The sequence below is a fragment of the Plasmodium gallinaceum genome (genome assembly GCF_900005855.1).
Source record: "Plasmodium gallinaceum strain 8A genome assembly, contig: PGAL8A_v1_108, whole genome shotgun sequence".
NCBI lineage: Eukaryota > Apicomplexa > Aconoidasida > Haemosporida > Plasmodiidae > Plasmodium > Plasmodium gallinaceum.
The window spans coordinates 1,081,174-1,105,262 of NW_021628228.1; the positions used below are offsets into that span (position 1 = coordinate 1,081,174).

The window sequence follows — 24,089 nt, forward strand, 5'->3', positions numbered from 1 at the left end:
TTTTTTTTTTTTTTTTTTTTTTTTTTTTTCTAAATAATTGTGAATGTTTTTATTGAATTTTGTTCGTTATCTTTGTTTATTTTATTTTTTGGAATAATAACTTGCGGTATACCCCAATGTGGATGTAAAGCACCTGGATAAACAAAAAGTTTTCTATAAAATATTTGCCTTAATCTGTTATTTGGTAGCATTCTTTTAACTGCTAAATTTAAAATCATAGATGGATTTCTAGCAAAAACTGTTTTACAAGTTAATATTTTATGACCTTTTGAGTGACTTTTTCTTGGAAATTTATAAATTTTAGTATCCCATGTATGCCCATAAAATTTTACATGAATTGCATTTACAACTATTACACTACTACTATTTACTCTATTAGAATTATAATCAACTCTATATTTTCCTTGTAACAATCTACTAATGCATACACTTAAACTTCCAACACTTTTATCAGTTGCATCAATAACAAACCAATTGCCTTTTTCTTTATCAAAAACACTTATTGCATTTTTAGAAATATGTTCTTCTGCAAATATATCTGTTTTTGGCATATTTTTTTTTAAAAAAGGAGAACTTTTCCTAAATAATTAGTAAAAAAATAACAAAAAAAAAGATAATAAAAAAATTTGTTTTATTAATAATGAATATAAAGTATATTCACAAGAAAAAAAAAAAATAAAAAAATAAAAAATAAATAAAACTATTATATTTTTCTTCATCTCTATATAAATTTTCACATTTTTTTCATCAAACCATTGAACATTTGAAAATGGGTTTATATTTTGTTCATGAAAGGATGCTTTAGGATACCCAGCCAATCTTAATAAACTTTTTCTTATCATATTTCATTTTTAATTTATGTATAATATTATGTATATATATCAAAAAATAATAAAAATAAACATATATATAAATTGCTAAAACAAAGTTAAAATTTTTTTCTACAAAAAAAATTTATTTTAACTTTTTTGTTTTCTTATTATTTTTTTTTTTTTTTGTTTTTCTGATAGTCTTTTTTATAATACATTTAAAATATTATATAAAATTAATCTTTTACAAAATAATTCAAAGTTATAAAAATGATAAAAAAAAAAATTTTTTTGTAACTATCATTAATACTATTTAAAATTTGAATATATTATATTGTTCTTATAAATGAATTGTGCTTTAATATTTATGATATGAATTATTTTTTCTCAAAAAAAGTTCAATGAAACAAGTATGGGTTTTATTTTATTAATTTCCTTTTTTTTTTTTTTTTTTTCAAGTATATTGTAAATTTTTTGATTAAAAATATTTTTTAGCCTAAAAGAAAAAAAAAAAATATATAAAAATTATAGACATTAATTTTTTTTTAAAATTAATGTATAATTTCAATAAAAAAAAATTAAAAAAAAAAATAATTTATACAATTAAAAGTGTAAATGAAATTATTTTAAAGGTTAAAAAAAAAAATTTTAATTTTAATACATTTTAATTATTACAAAAATTAAATTTATTAGAGATATTTATTTTAAAAAAAGAAAATTTAATTTTTAAGTGATATGATTAAAAAGTAAAATCTTTTGCTTTTTTATAATTTACACTAATAAGAGAATGCAATTAATGAAAAATAATGAATATTTTTAGAAAATTATGTAGATTCAGATAAAAAATTAAAAGAATTATATAAATATAAAGAAATACACAATGTGCAAACATTATATAATTGGGTTATATTTATATATGATAAAAACTATTTCGAAATAAAATGAATAATTTAAATAAATTAGAAGATAATCTTAATGATAAAAATTGTATAACTAATTTATATCATACAAAAAGAGAAGGTAGAACTATAATTGGTGATAATGTAAATTATAATAACAGAGAAAAAAACAATATAAATATTGCAGAAAGAAATAGCAATAAAGTTATACCATATATTGACGATTATAAATGTATCATTAAGAAAGGAAATCTATTTTATTCAGAAAGTTCAGATAATATAAAGAAGAGTGAAATATATCATAATAACAATGAAAACATTAATTATAGCAATAATGGTGATGATTTAATTCTATTAAAAAAGTATAAAGGAATTAACTATTCTAATGAAACTATCAATCCTAATACAAAAGAATTTGTAGAATATATAAATAATAATGAGGAAGTAATTAATCTTAAATGTATAAGTGAAATAATGAAAAACGATAGTATTATTAAAAATAACAAAAATTCAAAAGAACAAAAAAATTTTCAAAACTCTAATTTTATAGGAAGTGAGGAAATTTCCGATAACCTCTCATATTTTAACAACTTTAAATATAAAAATGGTAATTTAATTGAAATAAATGATAATATTCAAGATAGTTCTAAAAGTAAAGTTGAAATTAATGTTGAAAATAATAGGGAATATATAACAGAAGATATTCTTGAAAATAATTCTTTAAAAGACATAAAAATTAATATTAAAAATATAAATAATGATTATTTTAATTATAGAAGCAAACAATTAAGTAACATAAATAATTTTAAAATAAAATTTAATAAAATTTCCTATTTTGATTCCGGAAATAAAGAATATAATACTAGTGATTATAATGTCAAATATAAAAAAATATTTAATTCATTGATTGATAGTGTTTTTAGTCATCCTTATATGTCATTTTATGAATCAAATTCAATAAAAGAACAAAATGAAAAAAATTATACAAATAAGAAAAAAATTAACAAAAGGGAGCAAATGAATAATATTCCATTTGATACAGTATTTATTAATAAAGATGAAACTATTTTTGACATTTATGATAATAATATAATCAAAAATAACAAAAATATTTTTAAATATAATATTGATAACTTAAATAACTTCAATTTATTGAATAATTATGGAGAAATTTCCAATATATGTTCATACAGTAATCAGATGAACCATCTAAATAACAGCCAAATAGATCATTCTTTATTACATTTGAAGAATTCACAAGAAAAATTCCAAAATGTAAATAATGTTTCTAATTTTTACATTAATAATTTATTTGAAAATAATAAAAAAGAGGATAATTTTAATTATGATGAAAAAAAATTTTTACAAGTTTTAATATATTACAACAATATGATTAATAAATCTCATATAAATTATGTAAAAAGTGATTTAAATGAAATTTTATATGATAATATCCTTTTAAGAAATAAATTACTTTTTAATGAGAACATTTTTAATTATGCAAATAAGTTATTAAATAGTGAACTATATAAAACACAGAATGCTTATTCAAATTACTTCAATAACAATTATGCATTTAATATATATAAAGACTTCAATTATAGGAAATATATGAATAATTGTAAAGAGGATTTACATATGGCAAATATATTTATTAATAACACTAGTGACAATAATGATAACAGCAATAGTACTTTTAACAACCTTACTATTATTAAAGATAGAGATAAGCATAATATTAATATTAATATTAATAATAATAATAATAATAATAATAATAATAATAATAATAATAATAATAATAATAATAATAATAATAATAATAATAAATGCGATAACACAAATATTATAAATGGAATTTCGTATAATTATTACCAAAGTATTTATGATAGTAATTCCAAAAAAAAAAAAAAAAAAGAATATATAGATGAAGAAAATACAAATTTCCATATTGAGAAAATAAGAAATAGAATACAAGAATTACAGAATAAAATAAAAGGTAATTTAAATGAATTAAGTAGTAAAAATATAAAAAAAAAAAAAAATTTAAATAATGATAATAAATTAGAATGTACATTCAAAAATAAAACAGGGGGGAAAGAGAGAGTAAATAATTATATACATACGAAAAATGTAGAATCTTCTCATAATGAAAAAAATCATAATTGTTTAAATTACTCAAATGGAATAGATCAATATATTAACGCAAATAACATGAATGAGAAAAGCTTAATTAAATATATTTCAAAAAAAATTTGTAATTCTTTTAGTAAATGTAATGGGTTGTTGTGTATAAGTGTGAGCGGAGATAAAGAAATGTATGAAAATTTATTTTCTATTTATTCTAAATTATTTGATTCGAAAAGTAACAATAATTTAAATATAGGAAGTATACATATTGAAGACATTAGTTTTTATTTCCATCTTATACACACTTTAAATAAAAACAATACTTATAAAATAATAAAAAAGGAAAAAATGTATTTTTATTATAAAATGAAAGAATTAATAAAACATCAATACAAGATAAATATATTATATGAATATATTAAAAATTCTAATATTTATGAAATTAAAAATGATCCTAAAGAACATAATGATATAATAAAAATAAATAATAATAATAATAATGAATTTGATAAATATACCCAAATAAATTTTAAAAACTATCAAGAATTGCATGAAAATTATTTAGCATTTTTGAGAAAGTTTTATTTAGATGATAAAGATTATGAAAACTTATTTTTAAAAGACATACAATGTATGATTTATAGTAAAGATAAATGGTCAAGTGATTTATTAAATAATGGTTGTACAAAAGTGAGAAAATTTGAAAATATTACAAAAAAAAAAAAAAAAAAAAATTATAATGGTAATAATAATAATAGCTACAACGAATTTCATAACAAATGTAATAATTTAATAGAAGATAATTATGATACAAATAATAAAAGAGAAATAAATGTGAATAAGAAGATAGAAGAGATAAAAGGAATAGACTCTAAAATTAAAAACGAAAAAAGAAATTTATATTCATATATAAATAATAAAAATAAAATGAGTAAAACACAACTCATAAAAGGAAAATGTATTAATATGACAAATGGAAATCTAGAAAATGAAAAAGAAATGTTAATAAAAAATGAAATCAAAGAATTTTATAAATATAAAAAAAAATTAAAAAAAATTTTATCTAAAAAAGAAAATAAAGTAAATAATTCTAAAAAAGTATGTATGTATAAAATAAGAAAAATTGTTAGAAACTTATGTAAACTTTCAAGTATTAAATATAAAACCTTTTTAATTCATGAATTATTTAGAATATTTTTTAAATTTACAAAGAATAAAAAAAAAGGAAATCAGAATAAAATTGAAAATTTAGAAAGAAAGCCTTTAAAAATAATACTGAATAATAAAGTAAATAAAATTAATGAAAAAATGAAAGATCATTTTAATTCTGATGAGAGTTTTATTTCATTAGTGAAAGCAGAAAAAAAAGAGGATAATATTAAAGTTAATAGAAAAAAGATAAAGAAGGAAACAGAAGATCAAAGAGAAAACAAGAAACAAAAAATAGAAAGAAAAGAAAAACCTGAAGAAGAAAGAGAACACAAGAAGAATGAATATGAAAAGAATGAAGAAAATAATATCTATGCTGAAGAAATACAAGAAAGTAAAAGCAGAATAAAAGATAAAGGAAAATATTATTTTTCAAGAAAAGATGAATACTTTTTAGATGAATTAACAAATCAAAATTTAAATAAAAAAAAGAGGTATATTATACATGAAACAGATTGTTTGGAAGGAATTGGAAAATATGATGAAATAAAAGAGGAGGGAAGAATTACAACTAATAAAAAAAAGAGATGCAAATCTATATTATTAGATAAATTATGTGAAAAAAATTATGAAGTGTTTGAAAAAAGAAAAGTACATAATTCGAATAAAAAAAATAAAGATACTTATATATATTTAAGTGGGAATTTAGATGTTTATTTAAGTGAGAATATGAATATAAAATTTGAAAAATGCAACATTTTTTTTAAAAAAAAACACATAAATAATGATTTTAAAATGAATTTTGATAAAAATTTTTGTCCTATTTTTTTTAACAAAATATTAGTAGATTGTATAAAAGATATACGATTAACGAAAAATTATTTGTCATTATCATACAATGATATCAATGATATTCATGGCGATAAATCCAGCGATTTTGAAATAGAAAATAAAATAACAAAAAAAAAATATAGCAAAAAAGATCATTGCTTTAAATATTCAAAAAATATATTATATTCAAAAGAAAGTTGCATTTACAGAAGAAAATCATTAAAAAGAGATGAAATCATGTTATTGTTTCAAATTTTATATAGGAATTTTTATAAGTGTATGCCTAAATTAGCTTTTAATTCTAATTTAGGAGTTTATTATGACTTTCCTTTTTTTTCCAAACATACAAATAAATTTAATATTAAAAAAAGTATAATTTATAAAAATTTAGATGATACATTTTATTTTAATATCTTTCTATGTAAATATATAAATTTTAAAGAGGGAGAATTATATAATCCGCAAAATTTTTTTTGTCTTGATAGAAAGCTAATATTATCAATCATTTTATATTTAAATGAAAACTTAGGAAAATTATCTGTTCTTCATAAATTATATGAAGAACATCAATATATGGAATATTTAAAAAGTAATGAATATTATAATAAATATTGTGATAATGAAATAATAAATCATGAAGATAGATATTTTAATATAATTAAAAATTATCTAAATAATGTAATTATACCATATTGTGACCATTCAAGCTTTTAAAATTTTGACACTTGAATATACATTTATTTATTTATTTATTTATTTATTTTATTTTTTTTTATTTTATTTTTTTTTATTTTATTTTATTTTTTTTTTTTTTGTTGTTTACTTAATTTTTTATTAACTGATTTATTTGTTTGTTGTTTTATTTATTTGTAAATTTATTTATATTTATTTTATTTGAAACATTCTGATATTTTTAATAGACTTTTTCTTTTTTTTAAAATTTTTAAATATGCATTAATTGAAAAAGATAAAAATTAACAAATTTATGTTAAAAGATATATAATATGTTCAATAAAAATTTAATAGATGTTAATAGTAAAAAAACAAAAAAAAAAAAAAAAATAAAACATTAAATTCGAAAAACTAAATTTTTTTTTTTTTATTTTTTCCCATACATAATTCATTATAATTATCATTTTTTATTAATTAAAAAAAAAACAAAAAATAATATTTTATAACTTAATGTATTTTATATTATCTCTTATGTCGAAAGGGTTAATATTTTTATTCATTAGTTTTTTTTCATTCTATAAAAAAAAAAAAAAAAAGAAAAAGGAATTATTTTTAATGAATAAGTAATAATGTTCATTCTAATGTTATAATGATTAATATATAAATAAAAATAATAATAAGGTTAACAAAAAAAATTTTTTTTATATAAAATCCTAACCTTCATAAGTAGAGAATTTTCCTTTTTCAATTTTCTATTTAATCTCTGTGCTTCTTTTACAGCTTTTTTTCTTTCTTTTTTTTCTTCTGGTGTTTCATTTTTATCCCTTGTAGTTTTTATCTAAAAAAAAAAAAAAAAAAAGTTAACAATTAAGACAATATATTATTTTTAATTTATTACTTCTATACTACAAAAAATATATATATATATATATAAAAACATATTTAGTAACATTTTATAAACTTTATATATTTTTGTATGTTAGTTCCTTACTTTTTCTAAGATTAAATAACGTTCAAGTTTTAATGATTCATTTTTATTATCACTTTCTTTTTTCTTAATATTAATATTATTATTATTTAATATTGGTTTTGCTTTAATTTGTTTAGGTATAATTAATTTATATGGATGATTAGTTGTGTTGGTTTTTGTTGTTAAAATAGTTTCACAATCATAGCTTGATTCTTCTTTAGAATATTCTGAAAAAGAATTATCTTCATCATTTATTATTTCATTTTCTTGTGAATTTAAAATTTGCAATATTTTATTTTTATCTTCAGCATTTAAATTAACAAATATTTCTGAACTTTTACAATTATTTATTTTTTTTTTTTTTTTTATTTTTTTTTTTTCATTATTTTTATCATCATCTTTTTTTAACTTATGCTCAATTAAATCACTTAATTTAAAAGAGTCAAAATTTTTTTCATTTTTTTCATTTTTTTTTCCTTTTTCATTTTCAGAGATTATATCATTATCTTTTATATTTTTAAAAGAATTTAATTTTTTATCAAATATAATGTGATCATTATTATTATAATCAACATTTTCATCAATAATATCATTAGAATAATTGTATGAATAAAGTTTATCTTCTTTAACATTTTCATATTTTATATCTCCATTTTGGATATTATTTAAAGTATTCGAATATTCAATACTATTTAAAAATAAATATGAATCTTGATTACCCCAAATTAATTCCTTATCTATTTCTAATTTTTCAATATCATTAACATTTTGTGCTTCATATACAAAATTGTCATTCAGTTCTTCTAAATTATCCATTTCAAAGGCTTCATATACTTCTTTTTCCTCTTCATTATTAGGTTTTATCTCAAAAAAATTGGTTTCTTTTTTTGTTTTTATTTCTATAAAATTTTTACTTATTGGCTTTAAATGTTGCTCATAATCATAACCATCATTTGGGAAATAACAATCTCCATCTAAGTATGATAAGGAATCCTCTTTATTCTTTTTTTTTTTTAATTTATCTTTTTTTATAACTTCTGTATTTTTTAATTCATCATTTTTTATATTTTCTTTTATTACAATGTTATTCTTTATTTTATTTTGATTTAATGTGGGAGATTTTACATTTTCTTTTTCATAAATTTCTTTAATCACTATTTTTTTTTCACTTTCACTTAATTTTTCTGTAATACCATAATCTATAGGATTGAAATTTTCTAAAAGAATTTTTAATTCTTCATTAGTTAAAGAGATGGAATCATTATTTTTGCTGTAAGGTTTTTCATTAAATTCATGTTTATCATTCTCAATATTTTCATATATTTCTGGATCCTTAAATGAAACCTTTTTTATTTTATTTTTAATTTTCATTTTTTAGTTTCTTTTTTTTTTTTTTTTTTAAATAAAAAATCAGTAACTAAAAAATTTTAGTTTTTTTTTTTTTTTTTGAGAATTCACATAAATATATACTTGTTATTTATTTTTATTTTATATTATTTATAATTCAGTTCAAAAATAAATTAAAGAATATATGCTTAAATTTTTTTTTTATTAAAACAATATATATTATACAAAATTATTTTCATACAACAATCTTTACATATGTAAACATAATTTAATCTTTTAAAGTTATAAACAAAGTTTAATATAAATATAATTTATTAAATATAAAACAATAAAATAAAATAACCATTTTCTCAATGCAATTTATATTCAATATATTACATTTTTTTTAAAATAAGAAGTAAATTCAACATCATTTTAAAAATTTTATGTAAAATTTAAATAGCATCAAAGCACAATAATTTTTAATAAATACAAAAAAAAAAACATTTGTAGAAATCACATTTAAAATAACCACTCTTTTTAATATATTTATTTTAAAGAAATTTGCCTTTCAATAAAAATACTTTAAGAAAGTATAATACTACCATATTAAGCTTATTATTTTAGAATAAAAAAATGAACGTAGTATCTTTTAATTAATTTTTATGGTTAACATGAAATATGTATTTAAACAATTTAATTCTGTCATTTATTTCTATTTATCCAAAAAAAAAAAAAAAAAAAGAAAAAAAAAATTTACAAAAAATTTAAAGGAAAAAGTAGAAATAAATTTATATTATTTTATAATTTAACTTTATAATTAAAATTTAACATTTTTAGCTATCTATTGATGTTCTTACAATGTAAAATAAATAAAAAAACAAAATAAATAAATTTAATGAATTTACAAAGAAATAAAAAATGAACAATTTTTCAAATATTTTAATTTTATATATATAAATCATGAAGATATAATATATCAACATGAACAAATTTTTCTGATCAAATGAAAATTTCACCAAGAATGTTTTTAGTCCTGATATTTTTCTGAAAGGAATTCCTATTAAAAAAAAAGACATTGTTTATTTTTTGATTTTTGTATAAATATTATATATTAATTTTTTTTTTTTGTTAATTATAATGATGAATAGTTCAAAAAGATTTTATATTAACTTAATTTTATTAAATAAAAAAGTAAAATTCTCTTATAATCGTGAGATTTCATCAAATTCTATTTTTTACCATAAAAATGATCTAATAAAAGTTAATGAAGAGATAAATAATTTAGAAGAGGCATTTATTAGACGTATTTCTAAAATGAACAATACAGCATTAGCTTATGCGTGTGAAGATATAAATAAAAATAAAATTAACAATTTACATATATGGAAATTAATTTATAATAGAACAAAAGAAATAAGTAATTCATTTTCATTAAGTGAGTTAGTTGTAATGTTTCATGCATATTGCAGAAGCATATCATTTGATCAAAATTTTATAAATTTAATAAACCTTTTTTGGAGTTTAATTGAAAATAAACTAAATGATTTAGATTATTTATCTTTGATAGCTTTATATTTTTGTGCAGAAAAAACAAAGAATTCACAAAAAATGGAAGAGATTAGCAATTTACTTCTAAAGAACATACTGCATGAACGTGATAATATTAAACTTAAAGAAAAAGGGTTAATGATTATTTTAAAAATATTATGTGATGATAAAAAAAAAATTGATGAAGAACATATTAAAAATATATGCAACATTGTACAAAAAGTTGACATAAAAGAAATAAAGAATATACTTTTATGTATGCAATTTTTTTTAAAATACAAAGCATTTGATGAACCTTTCATTATACTACTAAAAAAAATTCAATCATTATTAATTTTTAAAAAAATAAATCCTTATGATATTTTAAAACACTTGTATTATATATCAAATATTAATAATCCTATTATTTTGGAAGAAGTTAAAAATACCTTATCTATTATTTATTTATCACATAGTATAAGTAAAGGACAGTAATTATTTTTGCTTTTGCATATATCCTAATATAAGTTTAATAATAAAAATTTTATTTTTGTGTCTTATCGTCATATTTTTATTAATATATTTAATTTATAATTTATTCTTGTTATATTTTATGTTTATAACTTACTAAGTTACCCTTTATATTATTATTATATATATATTGTTAATGAATATAACAAAGCTGTTTTTAATAATATATAACTATATTTTTAATATATAATTTAATATTAAAAAAAAATGGAATCAATTTTTATATTAATAGTATTCATATATATACATATACTACTTACAATAGAAAAATTGTTAGTTTATTCTTGAAAAATATAACGTTATAAGAAAAAATTTTAACTATTTTGAATTAAAAGTTTCCATTCTTTGAATGCTAATTTAATATGGCGTATATAAGACAAAATAGAATAAAAATTTTGTTATAGAAGGAAATATTAAAGTATATAAATATATGCTTGTAATATATAGAACTTAATATTTAATGAAATAAATATAAAATTTTCTTGTAAATTTATACATTATCAAAATATATTTGAATAATAATAACTATCTATATAAACATGTTACATTTATTTTGTTTTTCAAAATATGTATGGAATAATATATTAGATACGTATATATTTATATACATAACGTTTGACAATAATTTAATGTTATATAATCTAAAATAACTATTTAATGTAAAAGTAAGGTAAAAGAATAATTAAATTAACATGAATAAATTATCCATTACATACACACACATGCAAATCAAAACTTGCATTAAGTAAAAAAATAGAAGAATGTTTTATACACTTTTAATATCAAATAAAACATTATTTAATTTTTTTTCTTAATATTCCTTAAAAAAGCGTTAGCTTAAAAAAATTAAATTTTTTTTTTTTTTTTTTTTCATTTTCTTTTAATTCATTATTTTTTAGCTTTTTTTCATTATTTATTTAGTTACAAAATAGATAGTAATTTACTTAAAAATAAAAAATGATGTTAAGAACAGCTTTAAAATTAATTTTTTTTAAAATTAATTTAATTTAATAATTTGTTTTACTAAAACTTTATATGTAAACATATGAAAAATTAATTAACGGGAAAAAAAAAAAGTATATGATAAATTGTCATTAAAAACATCACAACTATATAAATTTTTTTCGTATTTTATAATTTTTTTTTTTTTTTTTTTTGCACACAATTTCCTAATTAAACCTATATATTTTATTTTTCCAACTTTTCTCATTTATATTTAATTTTTTCCTTTTTCCTTCCTTTTTTTTTTTTTTTTAAATTATGCATTTTATTTTGGTTATCCATCTTGCGTAGTTGTTAATATATTGTGATGTACAAAAAAAAAAAAAAAAAAAAAAAAAGAAAAAAATCTATATTTAATTTTTTACATTCTTTATTATAAATTTATTTTATTTTATGTTAATATAAGCTTAAAAAAAAATTATTAGTATGATGCTTTAAAAATTTTTTCATTTTTTTAGTTAGCTGTAAATATTAACTGTTGTAGGTGTTTATTTATAAAAAATTTTTTTAAGCACAATTTTTTTTTTTTTTTTTTTATACGTAAAGAATGAGCTTTTAAATATTGAATAATAAAGGAATATTTAATTTTTAGGAAAAATTACTCAATAGAAGTATGTTGAATTATTAAATATAATATATATATATATATAATCTTATAATTTTTTTTTTTTTTTAATTAGAGTTGTAGAAGAGTTTCATTATTTTTATTATTTTTTTTAAGTGTATAAACTATATTTTTAAAATATAGTAATAAAAAATTAAATTATATATGTTCATAAATATAAATTTTGTGTTAAGACAAATATTAAAAATTTATTGCTTTTTTTTTTTTTTTTCATTGTGTTAACGGTGCATATGTTTCACCGACTTTCTTTTTGCACCAGTAGATGTTTTTATTTTTATATATTATTGAAATTAAAATAGAGTAATTTCTAAATTATTATAAAACGAATATAATTAGGTATACATTATAATTAATTTTATTATGAAAATACTAATTTTTTATTTTTTATACATAAAGTTATAATTTTTATTATTTAAACTTTTTTGTTTTTTTTTTTATTTTGTTTTGTTGTAGTATCTTTAATTTATTAAGCCTTAAAATTTTGCTTCAATTTTGTAAATTGTAATTTTATTCATATTATGAATTGAGCATAAATTTATTAATATTACTTGAGATACAATTTATAATTTTTGTAAAACTGTTAATTAAAATGATAAAGAGAATAATTTTCAAACAAATTTCTATAGCAAATTTGATTTTTAATTAGTACGTATCTGGGACAATAAATTAAAAGAACCCATAAAATGTTTAAAAGAAATATTTCCTTAATGCAAATTCTTTCTGAAGACTGAAAATTATGTTATTCCTGTAAATTTGCTTGGACAACTGTCAAAAATATATTTCAATTTTCACATTTTATTTGCTTTTCATAGATATACATACTCTTCCATTTTTTGTTGCCTAAAACTTTTATAATTTTTCTTTATTTTTTATAATTTTAATCTTGTTTTTTTTTTTTTTTTTTTCTTTTTTTTTTTAAACTTAAAGGGAAATATATATTATATTTGATCATTTTTAATCCTTTAACTTTCAAATGGATAATTATGAAGTGTCAGAAGATTTAAAAATGATTACTTCATATTTTGATGAAAATAACAGATACAATAATAAAAATATTGATAATTTAAATAATAGTAATAAAATTAAAAAAAAAAAAAATATAAATGATAAATATTTTCAATCTTTAAAATATACTAAATGTACAAATGACACAGCAAATAAAAGTAATTGTAATATTATTTCTTTTGAACACATTACTTCTAATGAGGAATTAAATATAAATACCTGTTCCAATATTAAGAAAAAACAAATATTAAATTATGATTTTGATTCATACAATAAATTAAATACACTAGAAGATTTAAAATATGAAAATGAAATTTTGAAAATTGATAAAGAAATGAATAAAACTAAATCTTTTGAGAATTTTATTCCTAACAAAAAATTGTGTGATACACATCAAGAAAAGCAAAAAACAAATTTGATCAGTTGTTATAAGTATAATAATTTAATAAATAAAAATGATTGTTACATAAACAAAAAATATAATATGAATGATACACATTGCAATGAAAAATATATAGTTAAATATAAATTTAATTCATTTATTTTAAACAATGTAGGTAATAAAAGATATAATTTAAGCGTAAATAACAGTTTTGAAAATATTAAAAAATATAATGTTGAATCTACTGAAGATATGGTATTCTATAAATTAAATAATGAAAATATATGCAATAAAAGTAAAGTTTCTGTCAATGAAAATAATAATCATTATATAAATACGAAGAACAATTTTGATAAGTCAGGAAATAGGTATATTGGAGATATTAAAGAGAACAAATACGAAGAAAGTGAAATTCTAGATTATTTTACGCAAGAATTATATAATAAAGTTAAAAATAATAAAAATTTTATAAGTAATGAAAATAAACAAAAGCTAAATTTAAAGATTAATTCAAAAAATACCTTAAATAAAAATAGAGATGATGACATTCAATCTTATATAGAACAAAAATATAATCAACATTCAAAATGTTTTATTAAATTTCCTACTAATAATTCAGATAGTACAAATAAAAATATTATTATAAGAAATGTAATAACTAAATGTAATAGTAAGGACATTAATAAATATAAAGATAACTGCAATAATTGTAAGTATGAATATAATGATTTAACAAACAATATAGAACATTTAGCTACTTTAAAAAATAAAAATACCTACAAAATAATCGAAAAAGGGAAATCAAATGAAATATATGACACAAAAGATAAAACATATTTGAAAATGATTAATGATCATTTTAAGAGGGAAAGAAGCTTAAAGTGCTATAATATTAATGAATCTTTTTTATTCAAGAAAAACACTTATTCTGGAGAAAGGGATACATTAAATATTTCTGAAAAAAAATATTTTCAAAATGAGGATATTTTGAAAACTATAATAAATAAAAAAATTAATAGTGATCCATTACTTTCTTCAAATAGAAAATCATTAATGAGTGAATTTCTTAAAAAAAAAAATATTAATAGTTATACTTTTAATAATTATTTAAGAAATAATGATGATATAAAAAATAAAAATAAAATGACTAATAGAAGTCAAATAATAAAAAAAAAATTGAATTATGAATTAAATATGTGTGACAAATGTTTTAATAAATGGAAAAATATAAAAAAAAAAAAAAGGAAGAATAAAAATAAGACAAGTATAAGCTATTATAAAAACGTAAAAATTTTAAATAATATTAATAAGAAATTATTTTTTTGTTATAATCCAAATGTATTGAATAGTAGTATTTATGACATAAAAACTCAATTAATTAATAATAGTAAAGTAAAATCACGTAAATCAAATTCTTGCTTTTTTTTATCAGCATACAGTAGTGGAATATTTAATATTTTAAAAACTGAAGATTTTCATTTTACACCTTTAAGAAGAAATAGAAGCTTGGAATATATATTATCAAATGGAAATAGTTACTATAACAAAGTTTTTTCATTATGTAATAATAAAATTAAAAAATATTATGAATACTATGATAATGGAAATATTTATAACTTTTATAGGAATAAAATTTTTAATAATAAAAGGAATGAAAGTAACTGGAACAAAATAAATAATAATAACATTGAATTCCACAATAAAAAATGCTATCAAAAATATTATAATAAATTTTCTTTAAAAACTTATCATAGTAAAATTTTTTGTGAAGCTAATTGTAGTAGTTTTATGAAAAGTCAATTTAATAAAATACGTAGGAAATTCTTATTTAAGAATATTAAACGTAAAAAATTGAAGGAAAAAAAACAAAAAAAGGCGCATCATATAAATAAAAAAGCTATTAAAATAGAGGAAAATAAAAAAACGATATGTGCTAAATATGATAAAAATAATGATAATAAAAATATATCTTCTAATTATAATAGTAATAAATGTAATGCAAATTTTCAAAATAATTATTATTTGATAAATAGAATAAATCAAAAAAAATATTCTTTAATTATGAAAAAATGTTTAGTTGGTAAAAAAAAATCAAACACTCATAAGAATAAATATGCTTCTTTTTCTTTTAAAACAAAAGGTAGACATATAGCTCAAAATGACAATTTACACTTCAAGTATCCAATAAAAAAAAAAGAATTTTTGAAAAATAAAAAAAAAATGTTAAAATTTTTGAAATTAAAGAATTCTGATGTAGATATACTAAATAGAAAGATTTCTTTATATGATAAAAAGGTAGATTATAAAAATAACGCAAATGTGTTAAATTTAATGATAAATAACTCATACATCAATACAAAAAATACAGAAAAGTTAATAACTATAAAGAATAAAAAGAGAAATGAATTCATAAATTCCATAAGAGATATAGAAAGAAAAAAAGGAAATAGTAATTCAAAAAATTCATTATCCCATCTTTTTAATTACTTAAATATTTCTAGTAATAATGAAATTTTTCTTGTACCAAAAGGTTATATGGATGAAAATAAAAATTATGAAAAGATGGAAACCATTTTAAAATCAAATGTGGAAAATATTAATAAACAAAAATATTATTATAAAAACATCTATTTAGAAAATAAAATTGCACATAATAAAAATATACCAAAACAAACAATAAAAAATGGTGATACTACTATGCCATATTATCTTTCACATGGGACATCAGTTTATGATAATGACACGAAAATAGATAAAATGAAAGATAAAGTACATTATAGTGATATTTTGAGGGAGAGTATTGAAGAATCTGAAAATAAAAAGGATAATAAAAAAAAGTTATTTGAAATGGAAAATGACGAAATAGCCGAAAGAAGGAAAAAAATAAAAAATGAAAAAGATGAAGCTAAAAAATATTATAATTATGAAAAAAAAAAAAAAAAACGAAAGGATATATGTGAAAAGGAAACTACGTTAAGCGAACACAAAGATATAAATAAGAAAGAAAATATATTTGATAAATTCAACGAAATATATAATAAAAAAAAATGCACATTATTTGCAAGTAATTCAGTTCCTTACATGAAAGAAAATTCAAGCAATTATAGAAGTATATATTACATAGTTGGATTAATTTATTATGGAAAAAAATCACAAGTATATAAATGTGTAAATACAATTGATAAAAGAATGTATGCTATGAAAATAGTTTCAAAAGATCCTTATGATTTGTATGTTAATAATCTGATGAAAAAATATTTATTCCTAAAAAATAATCCTCATAAAAATATTATAACAATACATGATATATTCTCTGATAAAAATTACAACTGTATAATAATGGAATTATGTAAAGGATCCACATTACTTGATTATTTTATGTCATTAGTTCCAGGATCTTTAGATGTATTTGAAATAAAATTAATAATGAAAAACCTTTTTTTAGCTTTAGATTTTTTACATTCTAAAAATATAATACATAGAGATATTAAATTTGAAAATATAATGTTTAAAAAAAAAAGAATAAGTGTTTTTGACAATGAAAGTTATGATAATTGTAGGTTAGATGATCCTTCTTTATTTGAAATAAATAAATCATCTTATATAGAGCCAAGAGAAAAAATGAGAAAAATTAATTTTAAGGAGGATTGCTTACTTTTAATAAAGAATAATATTTTATTGGATAAAAAAAAAAGGAATCGAATGTATAATAATTCTATAGATATAATTAATTATGAGGAAGATTCATATACTTCTTTATTTTACGATCAATTTGAAAATAGCAATTTTAAAATGGACAGTAATATGGAATTTAGTAGCAAAGATGAAACAAATAGAACCATATCTATGAATTCTACGAATTCTTTTCATTCTGAATTTTCAGTAGGTCAATATTATACTTTTAAATATTCCTACAGTCTTAGTGGAATCAGTAATAATTTTTCCAATGCATTATTAGATAAAAACAAATCAGTAAATAATACCAAAAAGTGCTCTTTCACAAAACTTTTAACGAATGAAGAAAAAGGTCGAATATTTAAAAAAAGTAAATGTAAAGTTAAAAAAAAAAGGGGGAATACAATAATCAATTCTTTTAGTGATTTATGTTTAATTGATATGGATATGATAGAAAATGTATCTAATACTAGTGATTGCACAAGTAAAAAATCAGATTTTATATGCGGAACTGCACCATATATGCCTCCAGAATCATTAGATGGAGTAATTTCTACAGGTAATGATATATGGGCATGTGGAGTAATTTTATATGCATTAATGGATGGTCATTTTCCTTTCGAAATTAATAATAATATGCCTATTCATTTAAAAAAAAAAATTTTAACTCAAACCAAACCAAATTTTGATCCTTTAGTTTGGCAAAACCATCCTGAAATATTTGATTTATGCTTAAGACTTTTGGATCCAAATCCCTTAACAAGAATCCAAAATGCTAGAGAAGCATTAATTCATTATTGTTTTTCAAATCTTATTTAATAAATTAGAATATTATCATAAAAATTACATATATGAAACAAATTGTAGAAAAGAAAAAATGAAACTAAAAAATAGAAAAAAAAATTGAAATGCATATACATATTTATGTGATTTTAAGTTACAATTCATTCTTATAGATTTATAATAAAGAACGAATTATATATTATTAATACAAGTTATGACATTAATTAATTTTAAAACAAATGAAATAAAAAAAATAAAAAATAAAAATGAAATAAACATAAATTTTACTTCCAGAATGATTTAATTATTTATATTTCTATCGTTTCATAAACATTTTTTTTTTTTTTTTTTTAAATAATTGTTATATGCATAAAAATTTATTGTAGTTATTTAAACTATTAATATCTATATTACATATATTGGTTCTATATATATATATATATATATATATATATATATATATATATATATATATATATATATATATATATATTAATATAATTTTATTCTTTTTTTTTGTTTTTTATATTACTGTTTAATGAAAGACGATTTTTTACTTCTTATTGTTGTCTTTCTTAAATAAAAAACTTGTGTTGTATAAGTTATTTTTTTTTTTTTGTGATGTAGATACAAAATTTTTCAATTTTTTAAAGTAACTCATTCATACCTTTTTTATTTTATTATTACTATTGTAATTATTATTTTATCATTTCTTTTTTTTTTTTAAATTATTTAAATCAAATTTTATTTGAAAAATAAAAACTTCTTTTAAAATTTAACTCATAAAATTTAAAAACTTTTTAAAATTTTTTAAAATAAGACCCATTATTTTTTTTTGTTGGATGTAATAAAAAAAAATATAAATAAGAAAAGAAAAATGTTATAAATAATATTTCTTAATTTATACTTTTTCTTTTTTAAGTTAACTTTTTATAAAGAAAATAAAATACCTATATTAAACTACTAGCTAATTTATCTTAAAAAAAAGTTGTAATTTACATATATAAAAAGATTTATTATTTTTTCTTTTTTTAGTCACATAATTCTTATGAAGAAGAAGGGAAAAAAAAATTTTTAAAAAAAAAATAACTTATATAAATGTCTTTTATATTAATAGTACAGTATTATAATATGTTTTGTTATTTCTTTTATTATCTTATATTTCATATTTATAAAAAATAAAATGAGAATATATTTTTATGTTTATATGTTCAATATACAATATTTAAATATTAAATATAAATAATATTTCTTTAAAACAACATTAACAGAAATTATATTATTACTTATTTTAATAATATTAACTAGTTTATATATATATTTATGTCTGATTTTAGACAAAAAACATAAAATAATGTTAATAATAATAAGAAAAAAAAAAAGGAATAATTATTTATGAAATAGAAAGAAAAATATGTCCATAATATATTATGCACTACTTTTTAAAAGAATAATTGAAATTAGAAATAGAATGAAAATAGGAAACTAATATATATGTTCATGTAAAAAAAAAAATGTACTTTAATGATACTAATAAATCTTATTACTCTTAACTGTAATTTTCTATAGTCAAAAATTATTTTTATTAATATAATAAAAAATATGTTTACGAAATATATATAAAAAGACTGATTTTTTTAGTAATTTAAATTGTTCCATACTAATTTAAAATAAATAATATTTAAGTAAAAATACACAGAATGTGTAAGTCATTAATAATTTTTATTTGATATTTTAAAAAATTATTTGTTTTTACATATTGCCACAATTATATAAATATTGTATTAGATATAGTAAAAAGAAAAAAAGTGAAATATTTATATATTTACATATATATAGATAACTAATTAAAAATCAATTTATAAACCATAAATGTGTAATGAGTAATTATTATTAAAAATTGAGAATAAATATAACAAAATAAAACCATAACAAATATGAAAAAATGAATTATTTAAATAAGTAATGTTAAAAAACAAATTAACAAAATATAATTAGAAAATAAAATAGAACTGAAATAAATATAACATTATTGAACATTATTTAATTAAATACACAAACATATTGGTATATATATAAATATAATATATCCTAAAATAAGTAACTCTGATTTATATATATATATATATATATATATTTATTTACTTATTTATATATCTATGACTTTTATAACAAAAAAAAAAAAAAAAAAAAAAAAAAAAACATTAAATTTAATTATTATGGTAATTTAAGTATGTTGAAGATTTACAAAAAATGTAAGTTAAAATATTATTACTATAATATTTGAACAGGTAGTTAATAAAACAATTAATTAAATATTTATAATATAAATGTATTTCTATTTAAATATTCTTCAAAAAACATTAAATGGAACAGTGATTATTATTATTTTTTTTTAAATTAATAAATAGTTTTTAAATTTATCTAATTCTTTCATTATATCACTTATCTAAAAAAAAAAAAAAAAAGTAATTAAAAAGTAAAATTTACATAATAAAATTTGCAGATTAAAAAAACAAAAAATAAATAAATTTTTTATTTTATTTACTTCTGAGCACTTCTTTATATTAGTTATTAACTTGGTATATTGATCAAGTATTTCTAAATTAAAAAAAATATTTATATTTATAAATATATTGTATTGCAATTTGTTAAGTTTTTATAATAACCTTTTAGTTCAATGTTTTCCTTTTGAACATATATAAGTGATGAGTTTAAGGCTTTTAATTTATTTTCCTAATAAACCAAAAGAAAAAAAAAAATTGTATAAATGTATATTAATAGAAATGTGATTATACATATAATTTTTTATCTTGTAATATTTATATAATATTTACTGTTTCTTCATCTATTATATCTTTATTTTTTTCTAAAATATTCATATTTTGTGCTTTAAGCATTTCGTTCTGTTGATATAATTGGAAGTTTGCATCCTGAATAACAAGTAATATATTTTTAAATTAATATAATTAAAAAAAAAAAAAAAAAAAAAAACCATGATTTTTTTTTTTTTTTAAATTTTAATAAAAAAAATGTATAACCACTGCTTCATGATATTTTTTAGAAATTGTACTTCTTTCTTTTATTAAGTTTTTATGATCTTCTATTAAGTTTGTTATAAATATTTCTTGGATTTTTGTGAGACTTCCCAATTTCTACATATGAATTTAAACAAATATTAATTATAGACAATTTTATATTAAACAAAAAGCAAAATATTATTATTATTTTTTTTTTTTTTTTTAACTTCGTATAAATTAGGTTCTTCATAAAATAATTCTAATGTTTGTCTTAATGATGCTTTACCAGAATTTCTAAAAAAATGAAAAAAAAAATTATATAGATAAATATATATATATATATATATATATATACATTAATATTAATGTTATAAATCATATATTTTTATCATAACATAAAGTATTACTATTTTAACAATTTTCTAAGTTAATAAACGTGCACAAAATTTTATAGCTTTTCATTTTTTTTTTCCTTACACCAATGAATATTCCAGTGATTTCATATTCAACCATTCATTTTCATAATATTCAGATTTCTTATTCTCAGAGTTAACTAGTGCTGCCTAAATTAATATTATTAAAGATTAAAATTCTTTTTATTTCTTTTTTTTTTATTCACTATTTCTTCTTTAAATTGTACACACTCTAAAGAATTTTATATTTTTTTGATATTTACCTGAGTTTCCAGTGCCTTCAAATATTCTAACTCCTTATTTTTTTTATCTTCTAAAAATTTTAATAAATATTGTTTTTCATTTTCTAAATTCCTTATTTTGTGCAATAAAATTTCAATTGAATAATTTTTGATTCTATTATCATTTTCTCCTATGAATAAAAAAAGTTATTTGATTTTAAACATTTTATTATATATATATATATATATATATTTATAAAAATACAATTATAAATTTTCTTTTTTTATTTATAATAATATATATTAAAATTAAATAGAAGTAGAAAAAAAACATTTTTCATGATTGACTATTACCATGATCATTATATTTATCTTTTAAATTATCCTGAAAGGATATATATTCATCATTTAAATTATTTGGTATGTTATTCTTCGTTTCTTTTAGTATATGTGGAATAGAAGAATCATTTAGAAATTCATTATTTTTATTACCTGTAAAATTTTCAATAATTTTTTCTTCACTCAAGGAAAAACGAAACTTATTTAAATCATTAATTTGAAATGAGTCAATCATCTTTATAGACTATAAATATTGGAATATGTTTCAAATGATTTTCCAAGAACTTCTAATTATAATAAGACTTATTTCATAACAATTAAAATTAAAAGGATTAGGTTAATTTATTATTTGTACAAATGTTAAAAATTATAAAAAATATTTATTAATTTTCTATATATATAATATTATTATTATTTATTTAAATTAATGTTGAATATTTTAAAGGTTCTTTTTGTTGTCGTATAAATATTATATTGTCCTTGTGTGCAAATAAATATATATACACATATTTTTTTTTTCACATTGTTATTTATTCGAATGATTTTATTTTATTTATCATTGTGTAGGGTTTATAAACATATAGATTAATTAGCTTATTTTTTTTTTTTTTTTTTTCTATATGAACAGATAAGAAATTTTTGTGTGCATGGGTGCTTTTTGTTAATAAATATGGAATAATATGACATAAAATTTATTAATATTCATATTATATGGTATTATATAACCATTAAAATGGAAAAAAATCTTATTTAAAGAATAAAATAAAATGTTTATTATAAAAATTGGATAAATATTGACTATCTTGTATCATCATTTTTTTTTATACCTTAATTTCACAGAATGAGTGAATTGAAAAATATATTAGAAGAAAAAAAAAATTTAAAGGGTAACAAATGAATATATTCAATGATTCTACATATTTTTTTATAAACGGAATGTAATCTAAAACAAAGTTTATAGAAGAGAAATAAAAAATATATATTAAATTTAGAATATACATCAAATAAAATTTTACAAAAAATATAATTATAATAGAAAATAGTTCAATAACAGGATTTTCTCTAAATTTATTTCATCAATATAACTTTTTTTTTTTTTAAATATTTAATTCATTATTAAAGTGAAGAGTTATTTGTTACATAAATTATAGTATGTACTTTTTGAATTTGCATATGGTAATAATATTTTGCAAATTAAAAAACTTTTTGTATTTAAATTCTTTAGTTTATATGATCTTACACTAGTACTTTTTTTTTTTTTTAATGATTATATTAAAAATTCCTAAACAAGTTTAATGTATTCATTTATCTCATTAAATATAGTTTATGAAGGAACAATATAATAATATAGAAATAAAATATATCATTTAGTTTTTAATGTTTTTCTTTTAATTTTTTTTAATTTAAATAAAAATTAGATATATAAAGTTTCATTTTTTTTTAAATAAAAAATCTTTTATTACCTAAAATTACTTTCTAATTTTTCCCTTAGATTTTAAATTAAATTTTTCTGTGAAAATACAGCTATCTAGCTTTTATAAAAATAAATAATATTTATGTTACAATACATATTAAAAGTAAATAAAAAAATTATTAGTGTATATTTAATTTAGAAAACTTTCATTTTTACAATTTTGCTTGCATATTATAATTATTTATTTTTTTATTTTTTTTTTTTTTTAAATTTATATTTTTTTATTATATTTTTTTTTTTAATTTTTCTCAAAAATTTTTTAATATAATTTTTTTTTTTTTATTATTATTTTTTTATTATACA

The 24,089-nt window shown here is 16.9% G+C and overlaps 6 protein-coding genes across 6 annotated transcripts; 3 read left to right on the forward strand and 3 right to left on the reverse strand.

Moving 5' to 3' along the window:
- Nucleotides 1-29: 29 nt before the first annotated feature.
- PGAL8A_00404900 (mitochondrial ribosomal protein L13 precursor, putative) lies at nucleotides 30-842 on the reverse strand (the record flags this gene model as incomplete). The annotated part of the gene is made up of 2 exons (XM_028670411.1): nucleotides 30-579; nucleotides 754-842. 2 exons carry the CDS (start codon nucleotides 840-842, stop codon nucleotides 30-32), a joined length of 639 nt encoding a protein of 212 aa, XP_028527166.1.
- Nucleotides 843-1,750: 908 nt separating this feature from the next.
- Nucleotides 1,751-6,532, forward strand: PGAL8A_00405000 (conserved Plasmodium protein, unknown function; the record flags this gene model as incomplete). The annotated part of the gene is made up of 1 exon (XM_028670412.1): nucleotides 1,751-6,532. The coding sequence occupies one exon, from the start codon at nucleotides 1,751-1,753 to the stop codon at nucleotides 6,530-6,532; it is 4,782 nt and encodes a 1,593-aa protein (XP_028527167.1).
- A 533-nt stretch (nucleotides 6,533-7,065) lies between these two features.
- PGAL8A_00405100 (conserved Plasmodium protein, unknown function) lies at nucleotides 7,066-8,831 on the reverse strand (the record flags this gene model as incomplete). The annotated part of the gene is made up of 3 exons (XM_028670413.1): nucleotides 7,066-7,128; nucleotides 7,209-7,328; nucleotides 7,482-8,831. 3 exons carry the CDS (start codon nucleotides 8,829-8,831, stop codon nucleotides 7,066-7,068), a joined length of 1,533 nt encoding a protein of 510 aa, XP_028527168.1.
- A 1,095-nt stretch (nucleotides 8,832-9,926) lies between these two features.
- Nucleotides 9,927-10,811, forward strand: PGAL8A_00405200 (conserved Plasmodium protein, unknown function; the record flags this gene model as incomplete). Its single annotated transcript, XM_028670414.1, has 1 exon — nucleotides 9,927-10,811. The coding sequence occupies one exon, from the start codon at nucleotides 9,927-9,929 to the stop codon at nucleotides 10,809-10,811; it is 885 nt and encodes a 294-aa protein (XP_028527169.1).
- Nucleotides 10,812-13,447: 2,636 nt separating this feature from the next.
- On the forward strand, nucleotides 13,448-18,355 carry PGAL8A_00405300 (serine/threonine protein kinase, putative; the record flags this gene model as incomplete). Its single annotated transcript, XM_028670415.1, has 1 exon — nucleotides 13,448-18,355. The coding sequence occupies one exon, from the start codon at nucleotides 13,448-13,450 to the stop codon at nucleotides 18,353-18,355; it is 4,908 nt and encodes a 1,635-aa protein (XP_028527170.1).
- A 2,359-nt stretch (nucleotides 18,356-20,714) lies between these two features.
- Nucleotides 20,715-22,547, reverse strand: PGAL8A_00405400 (conserved Plasmodium protein, unknown function; the record flags this gene model as incomplete). The annotated part of the gene is made up of 9 exons (XM_028670416.1): nucleotides 20,715-20,768; nucleotides 20,868-20,920; nucleotides 20,989-21,055; nucleotides 21,157-21,252; nucleotides 21,361-21,474; nucleotides 21,567-21,633; nucleotides 21,817-21,902; nucleotides 22,016-22,164; nucleotides 22,328-22,547. 9 exons carry the CDS (start codon nucleotides 22,545-22,547, stop codon nucleotides 20,715-20,717), a joined length of 906 nt encoding a protein of 301 aa, XP_028527171.1.
- Nucleotides 22,548-24,089: the final 1,542 nt, after the last annotated feature.